Below are 24,854 nucleotides of genomic sequence, written 5' to 3'. Positions count from 1 at the left end.
GCATATTCTGCAGATTGCCCAAGGTTGACAGAGTGGCATCATCCAGATTCCTATACAGCACACCTCAGAGGTATAGAAACAGCAAAAAAATCTTTGTATGGACTGCATTGCACGCTTATCAGTCTCTGCCACGAGACTAATTTGGGTCTATCACCGGACGCCTGTTCCTTTTTTGCATGTTTTCACAATATTATGATATTTATCTAAGTGTTGACCCATAATATTGATTTCAGATTGTTGAAAAAAATCTGAGAACAAAGAAATCAATTTGGCGTAGCCTAACATGATGCTTGTATACCTTGCATGTTCTTTCTTCACATAAAACTGCTTGAATGATATCTTTAATAATATTAGATATAATCAGGCTAAACATTTGCCTTAAAAAAGAGACAGTAATATATAAAAAACAGTAGTGTTACCACCAGGCTTTCATAATGCTGTATTTTTTTTCTCAAATTCAACAGTGCTCTCCAGAAAACACTTTCAGGCGGTGCAGTGTTGTGGAACCCGGGGCCCTCCACACACTTTGCATGCACAATTAATTTTCCGGTGCAACATGGCAACCCTGACATTATCAATGAAAAACCAATTTCCTCTGGCAGGGGTCCCACCAGACAAAGGATCAATCAAATATCGCTGGCTCAGGGCTGGTCCACTATAAATATCAATGCGGGTAGAAGGGAAATTTTCCAAGAAAATCAGTTGAGGATTACACTATTATAGTCTATTATAATATCTATAGCTAAGTGCTATGAAGAGGTTTGCCTAATGCTACATAGATATAAAGCTGCATTTACATGTTGCATATTGTTAAATCAGTAGAATGGTATTATTCTATATTATTCAATTAGGAATACAGAATACATCTTAAAATCCTACTTTTTTGTAGTTTATAGCTGACCATAAAAAAAGTCCCTGTACTTTTTGTCATGTCAATAAAGCTTACTAATAGTATATTCAAGTGGCAGAATGAATTGCATATTGATAATTTCTGTGGCTCAGGTAAAGTTTGCAGGGAAGACATTATTCTTTTGTGTGTGCTTAATTAACCCACCATAGTGCAGCCTGGTTATCTGCTAAAAATATTACTTCTCCGGCCTAAAACTTTACCTGAACCAAAATAATGTCAATACACAACTCCTACAGATTGAGTACACGCACAAGTGTGAACAAGGCCTAGGATAGAATTGCGATATTCGTTAACATAATTTTGCTGACCATGTTCTGTTCTCATTTGTTCTTCAAAGTCTCCTCGGCTCTTGTTCTTTGTTATGGTTTCACAGGCTCCGATATCTGAAATCAAACCCAGAGGCAAACAGTGAAACTCCATTATTCTGTAATAATACAGACCTTTCACAACAAGTTACATAATATAACTGCTGAAATAAAGCATTTATCGCAGATGTGCAATAAGAATCTAAGCAGAAAGCTGAAAAGACATAAAAGTAGTCATCCTAGGCCCTATATAAATCCTAAGAATGCTATCAGCATTTGTATGGTCCATACTGCCAGTGCTATAATAGCTATCCCCATTATGGTATAGGTGCTAAATGTACCCATAAGAGCAGACAGCACTGCAAAAACACACCATATGACTTAACAAGAACGGAGAAAAACGACGGGTACTTCGTGCATTTCCAGAGTTTCGCCGAGGGGGGGGGGGGGCAGCGATAGATTGTCAGACAGATATTCAGTCCGTCAGTCACCCGTCCCAAGAGGAGCAAGGCGACTGACGAGTTATTGCTTCGATCATGTTGCACAAAACACCAGTGATCTGTGCAACCTCATCATCAATCTGGCACCGTTCCAGAATCCAGATATAGAAATATGAGCAAGCAGAATTTAGTACTGAAATACTTTCTCAAGCTTTCTGAGCCTAGCTACAGGGTTGTATTCAGAAACTAAACAATCTTTCATAGTTTTGAAGACAACACAGAGTAGGTGAAAGCTATCTAAAGTCTGTTTAGCGCACTACTACTTAAGGCATGACAGGAAAGACAGGTGTTTGTATCTACAGATTAAATGTAAGGAGACTTAAAATGTCAAAGCGCAAACTCTGCGATTTGTTTTCATGTTTTATATGAATGGATTCTGACAACTATAGGTTAATGAAGATTACAGGGCTCAAAATATGTTTTTTTTTGTCTACCTGCACTGGTGCAACTTTTGAAATTAACTGCACCAGAAAAATGTTACCTGCACCATTAACATATGCCCCAAAAGGTGATAAAACAATCTTTTGAACATATTTTGAACATCTCTTTACTAACAAATACGTAGGTAAGGAAATACTACTGTTCACAGAGACTAAATAAGTTACAACATATATAAAGAAAAGAAAAATCCAACAATAATACACAGTCCATAAAATGTTGCAGGATAGGTGTAGGTAGATATCAGAAATACCTGCACAGCCCAACTTACACCTGTACTAACCTTCATATGCAGGTGGCATTTCAAGCCCTGAATAACTATGAAGAATGTAGAGTCTACTCACGTAACGTCAGGGCCTTATGCTGCTTCTTGAGGTTACTAAGCTCCTCGGAGACAAACTGCTTCATGTCCTGAACTGACTTCAAATTATGACGTTTCTGCAAGAGGGAACAGATGAATATTCAAACCTCCCCTTTCTCAGAGTGTCTGCAAAATAACTGCCAGGGAAACTAATATGCATTATATTGTTTTTGTAAATAGGGTAATCTGGCAAATCAAGGAGACAGGTTGTAGTTTTAAAATGCAATATACTGAAAATATTACAATTTGAAACCAATGTCCGTCAATGTGACATCACCAAATACCAATGTTTTTTGAAAGCAACGGATATAAGTTATCCAACTAGTGTTACATCAGCCTGAGGAAACATTTAGTTTATCATACATATTTTAATATTCAATTTTTTGCTAACATTGACAGTACATGACTCTTCATGACTTCCAATATTTGAGTCAAAAGGCAACAAATATTTATTAACATTGTATATGGACCACACACAGACTAATCTTTTATATTCTATCACTTGTAAATATTTTGTACATGTATTATTCTGTATATGTTATGCTTCTGCGGATCATGCTGTTTATTGTCTAACATTAGCTATATATGTACTGCTAGTTTACCTTTATCTGCGGGGTAACCTTTATCCGTTGCGTATAATATCAGAGTATTTAGGAATATCAAGTCGACAGATGGCTGTTTCAGACTGGAATGCTATGAAAATATTGCAGTTTGAAACCATCTTTGGTTCACTAGATATCACTAAAAATTATGTTTTTAAAAACAACGGATATAGGACAATGTGGATAAAGGTGAACTACCATTAATATACTATGTTGATAAGGACCACAAGAAGAGTAGTTGCAATGTACATCTATCTTGTTAAGCTTATGGTGGTTCTGAATACACTCAACTCAGCAAGGTCAGCCACACCTTGAGCACATTAAACGTAATGATCCCGCCATACTCATGGAAAAGACCAAAGGTCCTTCCTTGTGTGAGTGGATCAAACCATGCTGTTCGGTTGTATGCAGCTTGTACTTATAGACTGAACAAAACTTCCAGGAAAAGGCGTGTGAATGCTTTAAGCAGTTAACTGGTTATGCGAAAACAAACAAACAAACAAACAAACAACTAAAAAGTTAGGCAAGAACATCATCTTCAGTATATGCGGAAAGATTTTCAAAATTGCAAGAATGATTATATCTTACAACCTCAAAAAATTGCTGGCATTGCAAATAAAAAAGAATAAAAATTGCTTCCAAACAGAGAATCTGATTAAAAGCTTTTAAAAGGTTAACAATTCCGAAAATAAATCAAAGGCACGTGGCAGCCTATAGATAGGAGGATGAACATTTTTTTTCCTGAGACCAAAAGGCCACCCAAACCTCCTATGGCAGTACGAGCAGGTGTGGAAGTAAATGCCAATCATGTACTTTAATGAGATTAGGAAGTGGGCCTGCTATCTTGGGTTTATATAAATGGCGGCAATTAAGTGGGACAGGTGCTGCGGGACAGTAGTAATGAACAACAAGCAGGCTTTGCTTTGACATCTATAAATAGCAAACTCAATCCCTGATGCCGTTTGAATCAAGCTCATGGATACCAATCAACACCACAGGTGGTAGTCACGACGGAGGCTTCCTTATTAACCAGCTCCTTCAGAACTATGATCATCGTTTCTTTTTATGCAGAATTTGATAACAGAAACTTTGCAGGGCTTTTAAGCAACTGGGATCATTGTATATGCACTTTTGTGCACTCGAAAATGAAGCTGTGTACACTTATGTAATTTTTGACAGTGGGTGCACCCGTACACATAGATATTTGTGTATGCCAGGCTAATGTAACAATATTCTAGTACAGCATATGCTTGACATTTAGACTTGCTTGGAAAATTGAAGTAAGCTTCAGTATTTGTTTTCTTTGTATTGCCTCATCGCGTAACACACCGTATTGTACGGAGCTGCATATCGGGAGAGAATTTAAACTGATCCACTCACAATAGGAAAGACCCTGCTTACTCTTTTTGATAAGTGTGGTAAACTCTAGAGGTGTGGCCCTCCACAAACATGGGACCACCAATTAATGTGACCTATCTGAGGTATGTGCTTAGCCCAAGCTAGGTACTTATTTTATTTTTTCGGTTAGGCATTAAAAGTTGTGCCTTTCCCAAGGACACAAAATTTGTGACATGACAGATTTCAAACCCAGAAACACCTGGTTCTGACCAAAACACTTTGCTGTTCCGTGACACAACCTATTCTATAGTGATAGTTCCCACACACTACCTCACAAAACTTCCACCAGGGGCATAAAGATAACCCGGGCAGCAGAGAGCCCAAAAGAAAGCTCGGCCACAGATAGCTGGCCTGAAGACGTTAGCTGTGGTACTTACATCATAGCTGGTCTGTAGCTCCTTGGCCTTGGCACTGAGAAACCCAAACACATTAGAGAAGTGGCGATCTCGAATGGCTCTAAACACCTGAGAAAAACAAAAATTCATCAATTACTATTGTTAGTAAGTAAGGGTTTAATATATCAACATGCTTCTTGTAAACTTTGTTTTCTTCTTTGATTCTGTTATTGGGCAACTTTTTTGACATACGTTCGCTGTTCCCTATTGAAAACTATTTTTCATGTTACACAGTTCCATATTTTAAACCCTTCTCTGAATGTGAAGTATATAGGTGTGCCTGACCGCTTGAACCTCAGAGGAAAAAGCATTGTGCTTTTTTGTTAGCTAGTACTGCAATGAGGCTTCACTACGAAGCGCCTGTTTAGCCATGCACACTGAGTCACCCCTACTCTTTTCTATATAGTATAAGTGTGTTGGATTTCTTTAGGTGCGGAGGCTTGACGCTTGAAGCTTAAGTCTGAAGCTCCCTCATACAAAGGCGCACCCAAAATAACAAAATACAATCCCTTATAAAACATGGCACCAACCCTGGACAAAATGTTACAAATTCTAACTCTGGCCCACAGGTTCACGGAATTTGATCCCGATGGCCAAGCAGCTGGGTTGTTTTACTATTTGTACCAGGAAGTCTAGACATACATGTAATACATAGCAGCAACAGTTACTGTTAATGTGGCTAAGTTGGGTCGTGCCCTGGTATCATCCACTTTGTTGTGGCACTACAGGGCATGACTGGGGAAACCTTTGATGGTATATGTGGGAGTTTAATACAATCATAACATGCCTCTAGCCAGGAGCACCTTTCATAAAACCTGCTATAGCAACGTGTATTTTCTATCAACATCTCTAAGGGGATCATGAACAATTTGTTAGCATTTCATTCCGCCCCCGACGGCGAAAAGAAACCAAATTTGTGCTACCATAAACCTCAATAAGTGACTGTATCTATAGAAATTATTATCAAGTTTTCAAACTTTTAACAACTTGAAGCGCAAAAGGGCAATATACAGAGATAGACGTAATGCATTAGGCCTTGAGTTCTAAGCACTGTATTATCAAATTAGACAACAGCTTAGAGACCCTTCCATTACGAAAATGCATTTAACTTGCAGTTCCACTTTAGGCCACACTAATTAGATGTCTTGGTCCTCAGACTTTTAGATACATAGATAGATGTATGTATGAAAGCAAAACAGCAGCTAGCCAAGCTAAAGATAGAAATGAAAAAGATCTTACGATAGACCTGAATGCTACCACAGGAGCCAAAAACATCAACATACAATTCTAATACATTGATAAATGGAAAAACTGTAACAACTTTAAGCGTTTGTGCCAATTCAAGATCATTTGATGGGCATAATACTGTAATTCACTTTATCTTCACGGTACCAAATTTTCACGGTCTGAGAAAATTGAACTTGTTCTCGGAACTAAATGTTCACTCACTGTCGAGGCAAGTGCGCATGAAAAAAGTCTGTGAATTATTTTTTATCGGTAATGATAAGTTCACGTTACAGTCGTCACCGTGAAAACCGTGAACATAACATTACAGTGAAAAAATCAGGAATTACAGTATTGGTTCACATCTATTGGTAGTGCAATAGAAGTCATGTAAACTTTTTATTTTTTCAAACGCCAAAGAAAAATGAAGAGATGAAACTAAAACCAACTTATCAAATTGGTAAGTGTTAGCAAACTCATTTTGTATCAACTTTAAGATCAGCAAACATCCTGTTTTTACAAAGGCAACTTGATTATAGAAAGTTACTATCAAGTAGTATCCTGTATTTGATTATACTGTGGCTGGGGTCCCTGACACAGACCAAGGGGTGGCCAGCAGTCGGCTATCAAGCAAATAATACAATTAACACAGTCTACAAAAAAGCTTTCTACTATAATAGGTCTCTTGAAAAAGAAAAATAGATCGATGACAGGCCTTTTAACAAAATGTCAGTGATCAGCAAAATCAATTTGGCATAATTCAATACAGCAAATTAAGGCACTCAACGTAGATGTCTTGAGTATCAAATCGTGCTTGAATCAAAAGTTTAACACAAATGGCTGTAGTTCAACTGCAACTGCAACTTATAGGGTTGTTGGTAAATCTTCTTAATTTACTCATTAACCATTGCAAACAAACTGACTTCAAACCATATGCAGGTTTTGAGACAGCTTCACAGCTTTAGGGTTTCAGCTTCAATTTATTCTTTACAAATAAAGGAAGCATTTTATGTTGTATACATTCATTATCTTTGCCAAAATGTTTTCAGACTCCACCAAAAATTTATAGAGCAGCCTTATTTTTAAGCTGACTGAAATGCCTTCAGAAATTAAAAGACTTCTCTTCTTGTTTAGTCTAAGCACTGCAACAACAAAAACAGATTTAGACCAAGAAAGTAAGAGAGTTTCAGAAAATGTTAGTGACAACAGAGATTGAGATCTGTACCTCATCCTCCCCAGACAGCATGATCTTGATGCTCTTGTCAGTTCCTGTGACATCTGGTCCAAATTCAACTGATCCTGAAACAGAAGGTGTGCCAAGTTTCTGAGCAGTTCCATTTCACATGCACTTCCAACTATTATTAAGAACTTTAATAAATTAATAACTTTAATAAATTAATAGCTTATCCAACATTAATAATTAATAACTTGTCCAGCATCAATAACATAAATAAATTTTTAACTTGTCTAACATTCTTCAGGGGTAAATACCATCAATTTCCATTGTAACGGTTAAATCTGTCATTTTAAGCTTACAAAAATATGTTTAAATCCATTTGATGCATGGACCAATGGGTGATTTTTTAAATCATTTTTTTATTCATCCAAACAAGTAAATTTTCATCCCAGGACAGAGGGATGGGTCCTTGAGACAGCCTTGATTGTAACTGTTAACACAATACACTTTATATAGCTCCTGTAGAGGCAGATACAATCTTACGCCACAACCTTCTGCGATGCAGTCTTTATTGATTTTTCATGAAGGAAGGCATGTCTGGATCATTAGAACATACATCAAAACAATGACTTATTTACTGCTGATCCTGTGGCAGCGGTGCCGGTAATTCCTCTTTGATGTCGCACAGTTCAAGCAGGACTCCTGATGAAACATTTCATCTGGGAAAACACCCTCGTCTGTGATAATGATTTCCCCAGACAAACCAGCGCACTTATCCTGCATTATCCTCGCCGAGGGAGACATAATCATATGCGGCAAGAATCTGTCTTCCCCGTCACGTGTGTATTGCAGAATGAGAGATTCCGAGCTTGAGTCCCCAGGGAGCTGGGATTCGACATGAAAATGCTTTTAATAAAGTTATCTGAGGGCCTACCACTCTTGATGCCGAAGATGTCGTCCAGAAGACCCTCGTAGGTGACCTGAGTGCACAGCGGCGTCACATAGTCTACATCTGCAGCAACAAAGATGCATCAGCGGCAATTTTCAACATATAAAGAGTAGCATCATATACCTGTATATATATATATAGAGAGAGAGAGAGAACGTTGCACAAGTAGGGAAGGAAAATCCTAAAACAAAGGAAACAAAGTCAAAGTTTTTTCAACACCAAAAGTCCAATCCATTAATTGTGTGAGTAATGATTTCATTAGTGTTATTACCCTGTACGTGAACAAGTTAGATACTGCAGCTTCTATATGACCTTGAATATTAGCCATTCAAGAATTAACTAAACTTGAAGCCAAGTCCTGAAGTCACAGGTTTTCTAAAATGGGGATGATTTGGGCTCAAGCCTACATTGTACTCCAGTTCAATTTCTAAAAAAGAAATATCCTTGAATTTCTCAATATAGCAGTCCAACTCACTTCTTACATGAATTCAATCCATGTCAATCCTTTTGAATTTCTCGCACACTCTGCGCTCCGTAATGTGCGGAAAATAAAGAACATGCACATAAAGAATGCAACATAGCGCATTTCCTCTTAGCGAAAGCACCGGTTCGAGAGAGGGTCAGATCATCCAGAGGTCAAAGGCCAGTGGGGCGAGCATGACCCTAGCTGTGAATGAGATTGAGAATGCTCCGCAATATCCCGTGATATATTCAGAGTGGTACACTGCGCTCTTGGGGAGAGACATTGGCGTCGCTTTCCTAATAACGTGGGGATATACTTAGTGGCTGTGTGTCAAGCAAGCAGTACCTTTTTAACTGGAGATTATTACATACTCTCTATATAGTGTAAAAGTAATTCAAGTAACAAATCTTCTTTCTCTAGTACTTGTAAGGGGATTTGTATGGATCAAAAAGAATCGGTAGTACATGTAAGTTAAGGGTGGGGACCAGAACAAAACCGGCACTTTTTGCTGGTCTGGTCTAAAAAGAACAAACAGGAAAAATGCAGTGGGCAGGCAGGATTAGAAAATGGATCTGTCATTTTGGAGCAAATGTTCATTTTGAGGTTGCTCTTAAGATACTGGCAGCCATGCATGCCAGAAGAGAAAAAAGAGCAATTAAAGTGTGACAAAATGATATATTGAACATTTATAACATGATTGTCTGTTTTTCTTCTACATAGTGATGCGTTGTACAGTGAAAATTACTATGATAGAAATAGGATCATACTAATACTACTCCTTGGAAAGAAAGAAGTCAATGACCTATAGCTATGCAGCATGTACATGGGTGAGATATACCATTTAGAAGGTCTTTGCACATGGCCACAGACTTCGCGGACAACTGCACAGCTTACAGATAAAAAATGCTGTCCATTAGGCTGTGCTTGCTTCATTTCTTGGTTCTATGGTTTTTTGGCCGATTTGAAAAAAGTGATCACATGTGCCACTCAGGATATGAATGAACAAATCATGTTCATACTTTGGCACCCACTATTAATAGAAGATGGCATTCCTTAACATATTATACAGCTGCTGCAAAACCTGCCTTCAAAGCTAGACAGTGTTTCTCCAACTGGCTATTATACTGGATACGCAGAACATGACCTGACCGAAACCACATTGACATTGTCACCTGTTCCTGTTGAACACTGAAAATGCTTCGTATTGTCACTGACAAAAGATACCGGATGGTTGTCTGAAACGTCTAACACTAGTTCACCTTTATTAGCGTGGTAACCTTTATCCGTTGTATTTAACACCAGGGTATTTCGGTATATCAAGTCAACTGACGGTGGTCTCAAACTGCATTAAATTGAAAAAAAAAAGCAGTTTGAAACCACCGTCCATCTACATGATATCTCTAAATATCCTGTTTGTTGGTACAACGGATATAGGTTACCCCGTGAATAAACTGTTTCCAAAATCATATCCAGTTGATTGAGTAACTGCTTTTTTGCTTATCTTATTACCTGGATGTCTAGCCTTCATCGAAATAATGCTACGTATGATTCAATTTTTCCCAGAGATAAAAAAAGGGAGAGGAAATCAGAAATTGTTGCTGACATTTTCAACCTCATCATTTACAAGAAGATTGTCTGGAAATTGTCTGGACATTTTGGACATCGTTATCCCACATTCAAACTTCTTTTGACACCCAGCCATCTTATATCATATCAGAGCAAACCAATTTACTTTCTTGGATCGGTCCTTGGATTCTTGCACCAAATAAATGGAGAGGCAAAATGTTGGCATCCAGTGATGAACACAAATGCTTACTTATGGAGACACATATTACTGTGGCGTGCATAGTTCAGGGGTTTAAGTGACCCTGGACCAAGAAGACCAAGTTTGAATCTCAGCTTTTATCGCTCATTATCCAACATGCATGTTACTAGAAAGGATGCAGTCATTAGGAAGGGATGATAACCTGTGGTCACCTTCATTATGCTTGTCAAGGGGGGAATTCCCCAGTACAGTGAACCTGTACATACTATAATGTTACATAGCACCTGTCTTTTCTGTCACGACCAGTGCTTTTCAGTGAGCTAAACTTGTTTGATATCACTTTCCTTTTTCCTATCATTATTCTGTCTGACAGATTCATTAAACCTGCCCCTTAATAATGTCCAAGCACAGCCAAAATAAATGTTTTGGAAGAAACTGAAAGAAACATTTCATATTTCTTGTAAACACAGTGAATGATCTGCAATTCTCTGCTTGTTAGAGGCAATGTGAGCATGTATTTGTATCAATAGTTGCACTATCTAGGACACTGACCTCCACTATTGATCTATCTATAGAGTATGACAGAACAAAAATGTATTGACAAACCTTCCATTGCAAAACTAATCTTATTAGTTACTGCCTGTAGATCTGGCTTAAGCTACCCTGTACTGGGGCATGAAGCTACAATAAAAGTCTTCATTCATTCATTCACTAAAAAAACATACTATCAAGAGTATTTCTATCATTATCAACAAGGTTAGCCCTTTGCAATAGCCAGGGTTTGTCTAGCTGGGAAGCCTCGGCTGTATGTTTCGCCACAGCAAAACCAATACAGGAATTGAAAATGAAAGCAACTGTTCCAGTGATCCCTGTGGAGGAATTTAAGTGGCATTTTGAATGGATGATAGAGAAGGAAGCGGGAAGATACAATGCAAACTAGGTCATGACGGAAGCCAGGCATCAGGGAACAAAAGGTGGACAGTGGAGAGATGGACAGTTTCAGGGTGAGAGCCACAACGCCAATTAGGACAATCAATACGGCCCATTGAACACAAACATTGACGATAAGCCACACACTTGTAAAGGCTGGGAGAATCAATGTTGTGTTTCCGATTACAGATCTGAATAAAAACTTAGGTATTCAAAATTTAGGTCGGTATTTAGAGATTCATAATCATTGTGATCCTGATTGTGATTACCATACATATACAGTAGCAGCCGTTTAATTGCACTTCCCATTTGCCAGCACATTTTGTGCAATTATCCGGATGGGGAAACAAAGCAAAGTTATTCAGCTGGACCGCATCACTATGGGACTTTGGAATTCCGTGCAATTAACAGAAAAGTGCATTTATCCGTTGCGCAATTAACTGACTTCTACTGTATACATGTGTGCAAGTATACTTTACAAGCAGAAGTATATCAATAGACTGGACATTAAGGATCACAATGATTCCAACGTCAATTGTGCAAAGCCGGTGTGAAAGACAGGAAGTCTGTTTTGAATTTCATTGCTTAGACGTCAGATCAAAAATTTCACATCCCTTGCTAGCAGTCAGCAAGAAAGAAAAAGATTTTTCCAAGGGTCTGGTTTGATAACAAGAAACACAACATTTTTCCCCAGGCCTAACGACCAGGAGCGGCCCTGGGGTGCCGACACGTAATGGGGACTGGTGAGTAGTGGGGATTACCCAGGGATGAACCCAGTTCAGGAGATGATGCAGAAAAGCAGACACTGTTAACACTGGTGACGCACTTCAAAGGGAAGGCTAGTCTAGCTTCAGGTCATGGGAGGAAGGTAATTATGCATCATTAATTATTAATCTTAATCAGTCTCCACATGGTTTCAGTTCTAAATCAAGAATCGTACTACCCTCACAGCAGAGCAGAGTGTGTTTGAATTGGACAGCTTTGAAAGGCTTGCCTAAGAAATCAGTCAGTGGTGGCTTGAATACTTCAAGGGAGGTACTTTATTTCATAGAATAGATGGACATCAAAATGATTATTTTGCCATGTGTTGTAAGTTCACTTATTTTCCAGGGTATGTGGAAACATTTGTATAGGCAACATTTGCCATTGTAACCTCCTTGACCACTGACAATCTAATGTGGCAACCAGAAATTACCTTCCATCTTGAAACGAGCACATAACTTCAAAAACTTGGGTATTGCTGCATAATCTGTCATAGTTGCATTGATAATGTATTCAGAGCATCACACAAGGTCATTGCCCCATGTACACAACATATTAGACCTGTTAGCAGTCGATTGCTGTCATTTGTTGTGTTAAGGCATCCCAAATAGGACTTGTCCTTGGTGCTAAAGCTATTAAACTAAAGAATTCACTTTCTCCTAACTTCTGACCAGAAACAATATCACTACTGGATTTAAACAAAACTACCAGTGACACTGAAGAAGAGTAATGGATGTCACTGGAAATGTCCTGAAGTAAACCTCCATTTTTTAAATCCAGCTGTAATGTAGAGATTAATTTCCCTACTGGATGAGCACTGGATATGGCTTGTCCTTGGTGCTGAAGCTGTTAAACAAACGAATAAACTTCCTCCTAACCTGTGTCTATGAGGAACACATGTCCGATCTCACAGCCAACCAGAGAATGTCTCTCTCCCAGATATCAGACCTGTACCTAAACCTCTGTAACCAGTTCTTGTTTCTGTTACATCTAAGTATACATTCCTACTGAATAAGACTTGTCCTTGGTGCAAAATCAGTCGAACAAAAGAATGAATTTTCTCCCAACCTCTGTCTATGAATAGAGATGTCCAATATCACAGCCAACATCATTGCCCCATGCACACGGCATATTAGACCTTTTCGCAGTCATTCGTGGTGTTTAAGCATACCAAATAGGGTTTGTCCTTGGTGCTGAAGCTGTTTAACAAGGTAACAAGTTCCTCCTAACCTCTGTCTATGTAGCCTGGGTACCATCCGGATAGAAGTTCGCTCCTATGTTCGCTTCTGCTATCCGTCTGGAGACTTGCGCATTCAAACCGTTTGGTACTAACGTCCGTTAATGAGCGAATCAAGGAATGGGTTCTAGAGCACTCGTTCGATGACAACAGGCCCTCCCGCAAGCAGACGGAGGGCTTGTTCGGTATTGGAACGCCTGTTCGAACGATCGCTTGAACCCATTCATTTATTCTCTCATATTTGGGAACCAATCAGCGTCTGCATCCAAAATTTGGACGATTCAAGACGTAAAGATGGTCCGCGTTCCCAGACGGAAACACAGAGAAGCGACTGTATATAGCGTACAATGAACGTCAGAGCTAGAAGCGACGGTATATAGTATATGATGAACTCCGGAGCGAACTACTTTCCGTATGGTACCCAGGCTACTGTCTATGAGGAACACATGTCCGATCTCACAGCCAATGCCATTGCCCCATGTAACGTAAGGTTACCAGTTTACGGTCGATTTGTTAATAATGCCGTTTTATGGAAAGCGTGCAGGCCGGGAAGTGAAAAGCTGTCCTTAATTGGAAGACATCAAAGTCGGTCTGCGTCAAGCTCTGTGTGGCATCATATTTCTTCTAAGGATTTCTCGCCGTACGAGCGTCTTTAATAAACAAGTCTGCAGCCAAGAATTCTTCCAGGGTGACCAATTTACGGTCAGTTGGGTGTTTCTCCATGGGGTTATTTTTCTAAAGGACATACATTTGTATATCTGATCATTTCCCATAAAAGTCCCCCACGTAGTTCACAGAGATACACAATGGATAAATTGTTTACATATGGCCATGCCGCCACTTTGCATCGCCGCTAAACGTTATCGGTAAGTCATCTTTGCCCCAACAGAACGCCACTCAGAGCGCCATGCTGTTCCAAAACTTGCACAATGCTACTCATAATAATGGCAACGCATTTGGATGTTGTTATCACCTGTATAGATAGGAACTGGCCTTGAAACGCGTTCAGTATACATGTGGCTTGCTCACGCCGTGCCCTCCCCACATAAATTAGCCCCAACAGCGCCCCTTGCGACAATTTCTCGCTCTCCAGTGCACCAAGCTTTAACGGGCAAGTCACGTGATGCAACATGGCGTTCGAAAACTACCCGCTCGGCGAGGACAGTCACTTGTTTTTATGCAGTTTATAAGAGTTTCCTTGGACAACATACATAAAATCACCATGCATTCTTGAGATAAGAACTCCAGGTTTGGTTTGAGATGATGTTTCAATTCATAATGAGTTCGTTGGATTTTAAAGAGGGGACGAAAATAGCCGTCTAGAATTACGATCAGAACCGGGTCATCTGTAATAGTGTTGTGCGCACTCAAGCGTAAATGTAAATTGTTGTCGGACTTTTCAGACGTGATTTGCTGGATGCAAAATTATATGATAAATAAGGCAAGACTCATAAATGATATAAACGTACTTCTTTCCTACTCAAGAGAATTTTCTTTTTTACAATTGACCTCGAAGTCTGCATCCACCAACAAGTGACCGTAAACTGGTCCTGCACGTAAACTGGTAACCTTACGTTACATGGCACATAAGACCTGTTTGTAGCTCTTTGTTGTGTTTAAGGCATACCTAACAGGACTTGTCCTTGGTGCTGAAGCAGTTAAACAAAAGCATAAACTTCCTCCTAACCTCTGTCTATGAGGAACCTGTCTATGATATCTGTACCTGATGTTGCATTCAAGTATAGCTATACATTCCTACTGAATGATCACTATGAATAGGACCTATGTTTGGTGCTGAAGCTGTTGAACAACAACAAAAACAAGTTCCTGCTAACCTCTGTCTATGGGGAAGACATGTCCTATCTCACAGCCAATGTCATTTCCCCATGTACATGGCACATTAGACCTGTTTTGCAGTCATTTGTGGTGTTTAAGCATACCCAATAGGACTTGGACAAATTAATTAACTTTCTCCCAACCTCTGTCTATGAGGAAGAGATGTCCGATCTCACAGCCAACCAGAGACTGTCTCTCTCCCAGATATCAGACCTGTACCTAAACCTCTGTAACCAGTTCCAGTGTCTGTACCTGATGTTACATTTAGGTAAACATCCCTTCTGGATGGCCACTGAATAGGACCTGTCCTTGGTGCTGAAGCTGTTAAACAAAAGAATGAACTTCCTCCTAACCTCTGTCTATAATGTTATTGTCCCATGTACATGGCACATTAGACCTGTTTGTAGTCGTCCATGGTGTTAAGGCATACCAAATAGGACTTGTGCTTGGTGCTGAAGCTGTTAAATACAACAATTAGCTTCCTCCTAACCTCTGTCTAAGAGGAACAGATGTCCGATCTCACAGCGCTCGCGCGCCAATGTCATTTCCCCATGTACACGGCATATTAGACCTGTTTGCAGTCATTTGTAGTGTTTAAGCATACCCAATAGGACTTGGACAAAAGAATTAACTTCTTCCCAACCTCTGTCTATGAGGAAGACATGTCCGATCTCACAGCCGATGTCATTTCCCCATGTACACGGCACATTAGACCTGTTTGCAGTCATTTGTGGTGTTTAAGCATACCAAATAGGACTTGTACAAAATAATTAACTTCTTCCTAACCTCTGTCTATGAGGAAGAGATGTCCGATCTCACAGCCAACCGGAGACTGTCTCTCTCCCAGCTCTGACATCATCATATCAACCATGTCAGCAACCATCTGTCAGGGCAGGGGGAGAAAACAACAGGTCAAATCAATGGTTTATTGAGCTAAATCAATGGTTTATTGAGCTAAATCAATGGTTTATTGAGCTAAATCAATGGTTTATTGAGCAAAAGGGGAGGGAATGTCCAGAAGTGGCTGCCAAAACATGGATTTTTTTCCTGGATTTCACAATGAGTTAAAAGTAGGACAGGGAATTATTGCCACTAAAAGAGCTAGGGAATGTTAAAACTTATACAGGTATCAAAATTAAAGTCAATGTCAGTATCACATATTCTTTGAGTAAACATCACAGTTCTTTATCCAATAGAACTATAATATAGGGCCGACTAGACATGCATCAACATAAAAACCAAAACGAATATTGATTATTCATGTACTATCAAATACTTAATTTTCAACTCCTAAGTCAATTGGCAACACATGTAAACAGGACAATATCGGAAAACGGCAGTAACTTTATTTAGAAGTGTTAAGTGAGTGGTTTGCTATCATTTTATTTGTACATCTTGAAGATTGTTTGCCTACCTTTGCACATCTTCCTTGGCCATATACATTAGGAATGGGTCCAAACAGGGACTGGATGTTGACTAGAGACTTGGCAATACTGGCCAACCAAGTCTGGTCACCATGCTGAAAAGGAATACACAAGAACACTACTGTAACAAATTCCAATATATACCAATGTTAACAGAAGGAATTTTACATTGGTGTGGATCAAAAGCGCTATCTAGCAGAATGCAAATGAACTGCAGTGTTACATCAGGAGACACCCATTGAACACCAGTCTAACAATTGTATATTTGGGAATAACGGATTAAAATTGATCCAAAGGATGGTTTCTCATCACAATCTCAAATCTTGTACAAGTTACTACAACTAACAAATTTCTTTCTGGTCACAAAATATTGAAGGCAGTTTTCATAGCAACATACATGTACTCACCAAGAAATAGTCCCTGAAAAACTGAGGCAGCTCCATAGACAGAAGGTCTCGATCCAGAGGGATCAGGTCCAGGTGGAGCTCTTCTATGCTAACCACTGTAACAGGTCCACAGAGTTGCAATTATTGGTTTCAGTCTGTACTACAACATCTAAATAATTATGACTTAACGGGGGCCGCCCTAAGACGGTCCCCGTCGTAAGACGGTACGGATTTTTTGCTGATCTTATTATCCATAAGTACACCGTGTTTGTTGCCACTGACTATGCTGATTACAAAGGTAAATAAACCAAGTCCATGCACACAACTTTAATTTGCATTCCAAGTATACTTTAACATATTTACTTCATGTTTTTTTAAGAGCAGAATTCTAACAGTAATGTTGACAGCGCTGAATCACTGCGGTCACCGGCCTCTGCGTATTGGCGGCTCGTGTCGCTAACTATACGAACTCATCCAAGCAGTCACACAACTGCCATGATACACATAAATAAAGCTCCATAAACACTATGAATATGGGTCTTCAAATGTTTGTTGAGTAGAAAAGTAACCAAAAGGAAGCGACATAAACATTGCCACCATTGTACTCCCAAGGGAGTGTGGCCGTGAAGGTGGCAGACTAGAGAACGCTCCAAAGATTTATTTGACTGTAACAAATGATTCGTGCTGTCTATGAAAATAAGACTTGACAGAGAGATGTAGATGATATTTTCATATAATCAGACAGAGTTTTGTTAATGTTGGCGGTGTCGTTTTTTCGTAATGGTTTTTTTAGTCGGGCATTCACAATCAGTGCATTCAGCCCATTGCCCGTAAAAACATCAGCTGGATTGTTCTAGGTACAGCCTTCTTCATGTGAGACAAGAAGTACATACAGTCACGATTTTACTGTCAAAAGAAAGCTAAAATATCATACTATTAATTTTTTTCTGTGTACTTAGATTTGCCACTTACTTCTGAAGAGAGCAAAATATAAAAAAAGCGTACCGAGTTAGGCACACTGTCCCGCGTAGCACAAAGTTGGAAGGTTACATACACGAAATTGTCTCTCAGTGTTTGCCGCTTGTAACACGCAGCGCGAAAGGTTCATGAACCACATGAATGCATTTCTTATTCAAGTATGTTGTTCAAATCTATGAGTAAAAAATTCAGTCATCAAAATTTGACCACTCTCAGGCAACTAGCGATGGAGCGCCATGAGTTTGAGCGCAAGAAAAAGCGTTCCGTGTTGGGGCACCTCCCGTTAACATTATAGATAGAGTCGATTCCATATTACCGAGAGGGTGTTTCTTGCCTTTTGTTCTAACATTTTGGAAATCGTTGTAACAATCTAACTGTGCTAAGTAACTGTTTAGAACTATTTATAACATCTATGTGATGTTCTAAATATTTCTATAGTATTCAAACATGTTAGGAAACATTTCTAACATCAAATACATTATTTCTGTTAGTTTCTAAACTGTTCCAACATAGATGCATCATTTGTGATCACATGTTCGAACATGGAAACAATATGATGAAACTGGGTCAGTGGGCTGGGAAGAGGGCAATTCACACATCCCTGCCAAGTGCAGGAAATTATGTCTGTCTGACACCTTCTCACAAAAGACTCACCATCGTATACTAAAGAAAATCTGAAAATACAAGAGCCAAACAAAGGACCAAGCTTAGCAGCTTTGTTTATGGGGTCAATAAAAGTTTTTATGGAGGGAAAAAATGACACAAAATGTTGGAACATGTTGGAACAATAACAAAAACACATAGATGTTTGAAAATCGTTCTAAATAAAGAGATAATTATATCATTACTTTCCCAAATGTTCCAACAAATATAAAAAGGTTCAAACATGTTTAAACTTTCATTTTGAAATGTTTGAACAATTTCGAACTTTAGTGACTGGAATGTTCTTTTACTCAAAATAGTTCAAACTTATTACAAATATTATTTCAAAACCATCTCGGTGACTTGGAATTGACTCTAACTGAAAGTAAACTAGTTGTTATACTAAAGTTAGAGGGGGCTTAAAGGCGCCCAGAGCAGTTTTTGAGTCTTTTGAAATTTAATTTTCAAGACATTTTTACACACAGTAAGGTTAAATAACACTATCTCATTGCATATCGACATTTATTGAGCAAAGATGAGACGTCGTTGGGTGGTGAGAACTTATTGAAAATCTGAGCGCTGCACGTGCCATTATTTCAAATTTTCGGAACGCACGCGAACATGACAAATGAATCCTGAACGCTTCCGGAGATGTCGTCACTTGTTCGAATAAAGTTTCGATTTGCAAACGGGCGAATCAGATTCAATTCGCTCGATGACCTCATGCGTTCGAAAATCTCCGAAAAGTACCGACGGGAAACCGTTAGTGGCTCGATCCTGTGCTGATTTATTGTAGGATATAATAAATCAAAGGGGTCCGTTTGCGGCATGTTTGTGCGTCCTTTTAAACGCTGAAAGTACGAAATAATGACACAAATGTGCTAGAATGGTGAAGTAAATGTCAATACCGTACCGATTGTCTCATCCAGAATATCCCCAATTTTAATGCACTAAAAACTGCTCTGGGGGCCTTTAAGAAACTTTGCTCTGTTTTAGATTTAGATTTTCATTTTTGTGTATTGATTATCCAACAATGCATGGTAAAAAACCTCAGCCCTAGTGAGTAAAGAAGATTAACTGTTTTGGCAGAAATTTAACATTGCCTGTGACCATATCTAGATCTATTTAGACAGTTAAACATTTCCGGAAGCAGGCTATCTTGTAGTGTGGGTATTATAATTTGATGCCAGTATATTGTGGTGGACCCACCCCATTTTTGTAGGTCCACAGACACAGTTGATGCTGTACCTATCCTTTTATCAAAGATTACAGTTCATCACTGGTAGTCTTGCTATGAAGGTCACCATTCTTGCATTATTATGGTCAGTAATGAACAACATATAGAACGGTATACAGACACTGACAGGCATGTTGGTATAAACTATGCACAAGTAGTATTGAACACTAGACCTAGTAGAGTACACTTACGTCCAAATACTCCTTCATGTTCCAAAACCATGTCACACACTTGAAGCTGAGGTGGGAAACAGCATACGATTATCAACATACATAGCAGCGGTATAAACTTCTGCATACACCAATCCTTACTGCCTATCACAATTAGCAGTTTATCAATGATAGCATGGTAATTAGCTGTTCAACAGATAATGTAGTGTCTGCATGTCCATGGAATATTTACATTTTTCATGTGTTTGTCTTTTTTGCATTTTACGTTTTGCCCAAGGTTGAAGGGGCTTTGGAATCAGTCTATTCCGACAAAACACTAACATTACATGTCCGCAAGGTAACATGATAACCTAGGTAATAGATCATTTCAATTTTTAAAAACTTCAAGACAGAAGGATAGTCAAATGTTTGATGCATCCATATATTGAGTTAACACAAAGTTTTTGTTCTGTACAATGTAACTACCTACACAGATGATTTACATGTAGCTGTTACACTTACTCTTCTTACTTCTTGAGAAAGATAAATAAAGTCAAAACCAGTCAAATTCCATCTCTGAGTCATTATAACAAAGCTACCAAGGATACTTACCCTTCTTGGTGTCATGATGATCTTGTACTTCCTTTTCCTATTATCTCTGATGTCTGCTGTGATCTGGTCTGTGGACACAAACAATGACAAAACACTATTTTCTAATCCATCAGATTTAACATGATTAGTAACCTAGTACCTATTGGCAAGCAGTGACTGTGGTATTACTGCCAATCCATTTAACAGTGCAGTCGGTGATTTTTGCAGTTGGGGGAAAAACAGTACATAGTTCACAGCATACAATTTCAACAGTGGGGAAAGGAACATCACTGTCTCAAATGGTAGTGATCAGATAGTTGAGGAATCACTCACTTACACTGCGATAAATGCGTACATTAATTTTGTAATGTCGCCATTATTGAGGCATTACTGTTACAGTACAGTAGAAGCTAGTTAATTGCACAACAGATCATCACAAATCCCAAAATACCAAACCGGTGCGGTCCAGCTTGATAACTTTGTATTAGTTGTTACACAACATGGATAATTGCATGAAGTATGCTGGCATATGGGGTGTGCAATTAAGCAGATTCTACTGTAGTAACGTAACAACTCACCTGCTATCAACTTTGTGGTGGTTAACTTTGACCTAACCAGGTAAACCAGCCTGTTAGGGTGGGAAATAAAATTGTTAAACTTTCTGTCCATTTTAAAAGGTCATAAGATGCAAATCTTATTCTCTACTGGTAAGAAAACTGAACAAGTAAGATATTCCACAAGTGTTCACAACATGAAAACAAATCCCCAAATCACTGTTGTCTAAATGGTTACCATAATAAAAGTTTAAGCATTCTTTTTTCATAACAATGAAGTGATGCAACCACTTAGACATTGATTTAGAGCCAAATAAGATTACTTGGAACCACAAACAGAAGCTTTTCTGTTCATGTACAGTATTATTTCACACATGGGCTGATATAATGGTAAATATGGATATTCTGGATTCCGGACAGGTCCAGATTTTATGGCTCTGCTTGGGCTTTGTAGTTGCATTGCACAGACTTCCATCAAATGATTTGCACACTTTACATGCACCATGGTGTTAAATACTGGGTTTGGATGTTGAAAATGATGTTTGTTTATAATACTGGTATGTTTTGTTTGAGGACACTGCAATAAAATAAATTCTATCTACTTCTGGGGCATTTTGCATTGAAACAATGTGTTTTTTTCAGTTGTTTGGCGATCCTACCCAAGGTAGGGCTGATACCTTGTTGGGTGACACTGAGTACACCATGTTGTATTCTTATACTGTAATGATATTTACAGCCAGTGTAAAAGGCAAAGACACTATGTCAGTAGGAAGTATATTGTTTTCACATGAAAAGGGAATGCATTGAAGACTTTGTCACTTACTGATCACACCCGCCATGTATCTTGGTTCGATCCAGTTTGAATATCTTGTCCACACCATGTTGCTGCTCATCAGAAAAGATGACAAACAATTGAATGAGAGAAGCATGTACTGTAAATGTACAAACTTTTGCGGTGGTTTAATGTTAGCGGTTTTCGCGGTGGCCCTTCACCGTGAACTTAAAACCACCGCAAACATTTTCCATGGCAGTAAGAGACTACAGTGCATGGTGCTACCGCGAACTTAAAACCACCGCGAAAAGTTCTTTTCCCCTCTACCGTGAAATTAAATCCCCGCCAACTTGAAACCATTTACAGTATATGATATACAAGTACATCATCAGGGCCTTATCCATCAACAAGGTCAGGGGATGTTATAGACTTTCTACAACTGATGACTACTCACCGAGTCATGTGTTCTATCTGCATACAGTGACGTAACAGTATTAATGAAGATATTGAACTAGGTATGTTAACCATGAGGTGTATACGAGACAGTGTCTATCTCCATTTCCTTAATTCTTGGTCCAGACAGCTCACAAACTTACAACAGGAAGCTCTGATGATACTAAGACAGAGATATTGATATACTATAGGTAGTTCTACTACTACTATTGACGTTTCAAGATATATCTACTTAATTTACCTTCAGACATGTTTTGTTGGAGGATCTATCCTCTAACCTACCTTGAGAAGTGAAGCCCCCGCTATTCTGTCCAAGGGTGTCATCAGGTCAGGGTCAATGACCAGGTCCTTTCTTCCTGGGGACTGGAGGTTACAGAGAATTAAAGTGTAGGATATTTATAGCATTATTTGATTAACATAGACATTGATTTGCACTAAATGTATACCCTTCCTATGTTATTCAAAGTGAAAACGCCCAAAAAAAGGATTGAAATAACTAGAGTTCGGGGACCTCATACCTCCATGAAATATTTATTGTTTTTTTGTGGATGGTATGTATGTTTATACGGTTGTATTTGAGAGTAATGGTTATAAATGTTATGGGAAAGTAGTGGTGTATTTATTTAATGACACAGAGGATGTCCATCTGATTAGTAATTATTAAAATGTGACACTTAATTGTGTAATGTGCGTTTAAGAGGTCGACGGCATATGGCTGCGTGGTGTTCCTTAAGCTTGATGTTTGGCATTTAAACTGTCTAAGGTTGTCAGCATTATTGAGGTTCGACTATGTGCCTCAGAGCGGTGTGGTGGGAGGAAGTTGGGAAACTCAGAAAGAAGAAGGGATGTGGCCAACTTTAGTCAGATGGTGATTTGATTTTCCACCAATATGTCATAACATCAGCTGTTCACACGGTACAAAAATGAGATGCACACTTTCCTCTGATAGCCCTACATTAACTGTAAGATGAATACTTGGCGCCAACCCCGTCTGCTAAAAAACAAGTACCATTGGCTACGAAAGAGACAAGTAACAACTGTCCCTTATCGTAACGAAATCAGAACATCTGTATTGCCCATAAAACTTCTGACACCCAACCCATCTAAGATGAGAGGACCTAATGGCATTTTAATCACCATGTCACTCAAATCAGCAGAACAGTATGTGAGACATCCATACCTGTTAAGCATTACCGTTAAATGTACCTCAACTTCTTACAATTATACTTACGCTTCACATCTCCATGATATCCTAAGCAGACATAAATAAAACTAATTATAATATTAAAAAAACTCGGGGTTCCCCAAACAGCTGTCAAACAAATCACCTCACTATCTGTTTGGAGCTAAGCCCATTAACAAACACTTAAATCATGATGCCTGTTCCAATATATCGCAGATATAGGGGGGATTTCTGATATTATTACATCGATTATAACGACAGATACGGCGCCCAAAATCACATCGATTCGAGCTTTCATCACAGCCCACCAACACAACAAGTATGAAACCAATCCATCCAGCCGTTCTTGAGTAATCTTGTACACAGACAGAGACACATAACAGAAAATATAACCTCCACGACATTTCATGGAGGTAACTACCGTGCCAACTGTTACAAATATTTCAAACAGTCCTAAGCAGACATAAATAAAACTACTGGGGGTTCCCCAAACAGCTGTCACCTCACTATCTGCTTGCAGCTAAGCCCATTAACAAACACATACAGCACGATGCCTGTACCAATATATCTCAAATATAGGGGTGATTTCTGATATCATTACATCGATTATAACGACAGATACGGCTCCCAAGATCTCATCGATTCGAGCTTTCATCACACCCCACCAACACAACAAGTATGAAACCAATCCATCCAGCCGTTCTTGAGTAATCATCTACACAGACAGAGACACATAACAGAAAATATAACCTCCATTCCATGACATTTCATGGAGGTAATAAAAGATCTTGCACGATCCTGAACATGATCACTTCGGGTATAATGCATGAACTCCTCTAGTCACCTGATATCTCAGAAGAAGTTACGAACTCACGAATTGAGTTTTGTAGTGCATATTCTATCTTGGACTGTTGGACTCCAATTCATAACAGTACAGATCAGCCAACATCCCCATTATCTAAACTGTGCAACTTGTTTGTACGGGTGACATAATGCTATAGTATAGCTTCCCATGTGGCCCCTCCCCTTTAAAACTACAACGCTTCTCTGTCAAATCTCAATGGATTTTGCCCCTTATAACCGAGTTCTGTTGACAGATATGACTTTCTTTGACCTACCGACTCCAACAGATGAACCAGCTGGTCCCTTGCAAGCCGTTTTAGGTACTGAAGATCCGGCAGTTTCGGCCCGAGCACAGCTGAGACTGCCATCTTTTCTGTAGTTTCTAATTTT

The 24,854-nt window shown here is 39.0% G+C and overlaps 1 protein-coding gene across 1 annotated transcript in view; it reads right to left on the bottom strand.

Annotated features, from left to right (window-relative positions):
* The window catches only part of LOC118410356 (vacuolar protein sorting-associated protein 33B-like), a 31,914-nt gene extending 7,060 nt beyond the window's left edge, over positions 1–24,854 (bottom strand). The window contains exons 1-14 of the mRNA XM_035812039.1: positions 24,740–24,854; positions 22,721–22,801; positions 22,037–22,098; positions 21,238–21,287; positions 20,681–20,748; positions 20,111–20,156; positions 17,084–17,178; positions 16,667–16,771; positions 16,039–16,135; positions 8,245–8,322; positions 7,359–7,432; positions 4,892–4,978; positions 2,498–2,591; positions 1,219–1,293 (exon numbers count right to left, since the gene is read on the bottom strand). Coding sequence (XP_035667932.1) covers positions 1,219–1,293; positions 2,498–2,591; positions 4,892–4,978; positions 7,359–7,432; positions 8,245–8,322; positions 16,039–16,135; positions 16,667–16,771; positions 17,084–17,178; positions 20,111–20,156; positions 20,681–20,748; positions 21,238–21,287; positions 22,037–22,098; positions 22,721–22,801; positions 24,740–24,832 — 1,105 coding nt within the window. The 5' untranslated portion in view covers positions 24,833–24,854. The remainder of the gene's footprint in view (positions 1–1,218; positions 1,294–2,497; positions 2,592–4,891; positions 4,979–7,358; positions 7,433–8,244; positions 8,323–16,038; positions 16,136–16,666; positions 16,772–17,083; positions 17,179–20,110; positions 20,157–20,680; positions 20,749–21,237; positions 21,288–22,036; positions 22,099–22,720; positions 22,802–24,739) is intronic.

The sequence above is a fragment of the Branchiostoma floridae genome, chromosome 2 (assembly GCF_000003815.2).
Source record: "Branchiostoma floridae strain S238N-H82 chromosome 2, Bfl_VNyyK, whole genome shotgun sequence".
In the NCBI taxonomy this organism is placed as follows: domain Eukaryota; kingdom Metazoa; phylum Chordata; class Leptocardii; order Amphioxiformes; family Branchiostomatidae; genus Branchiostoma; species Branchiostoma floridae.
Note: the sequence above shows the minus strand (reverse complement) of the source record. Positions and strands in the feature narration are given on the sequence as shown.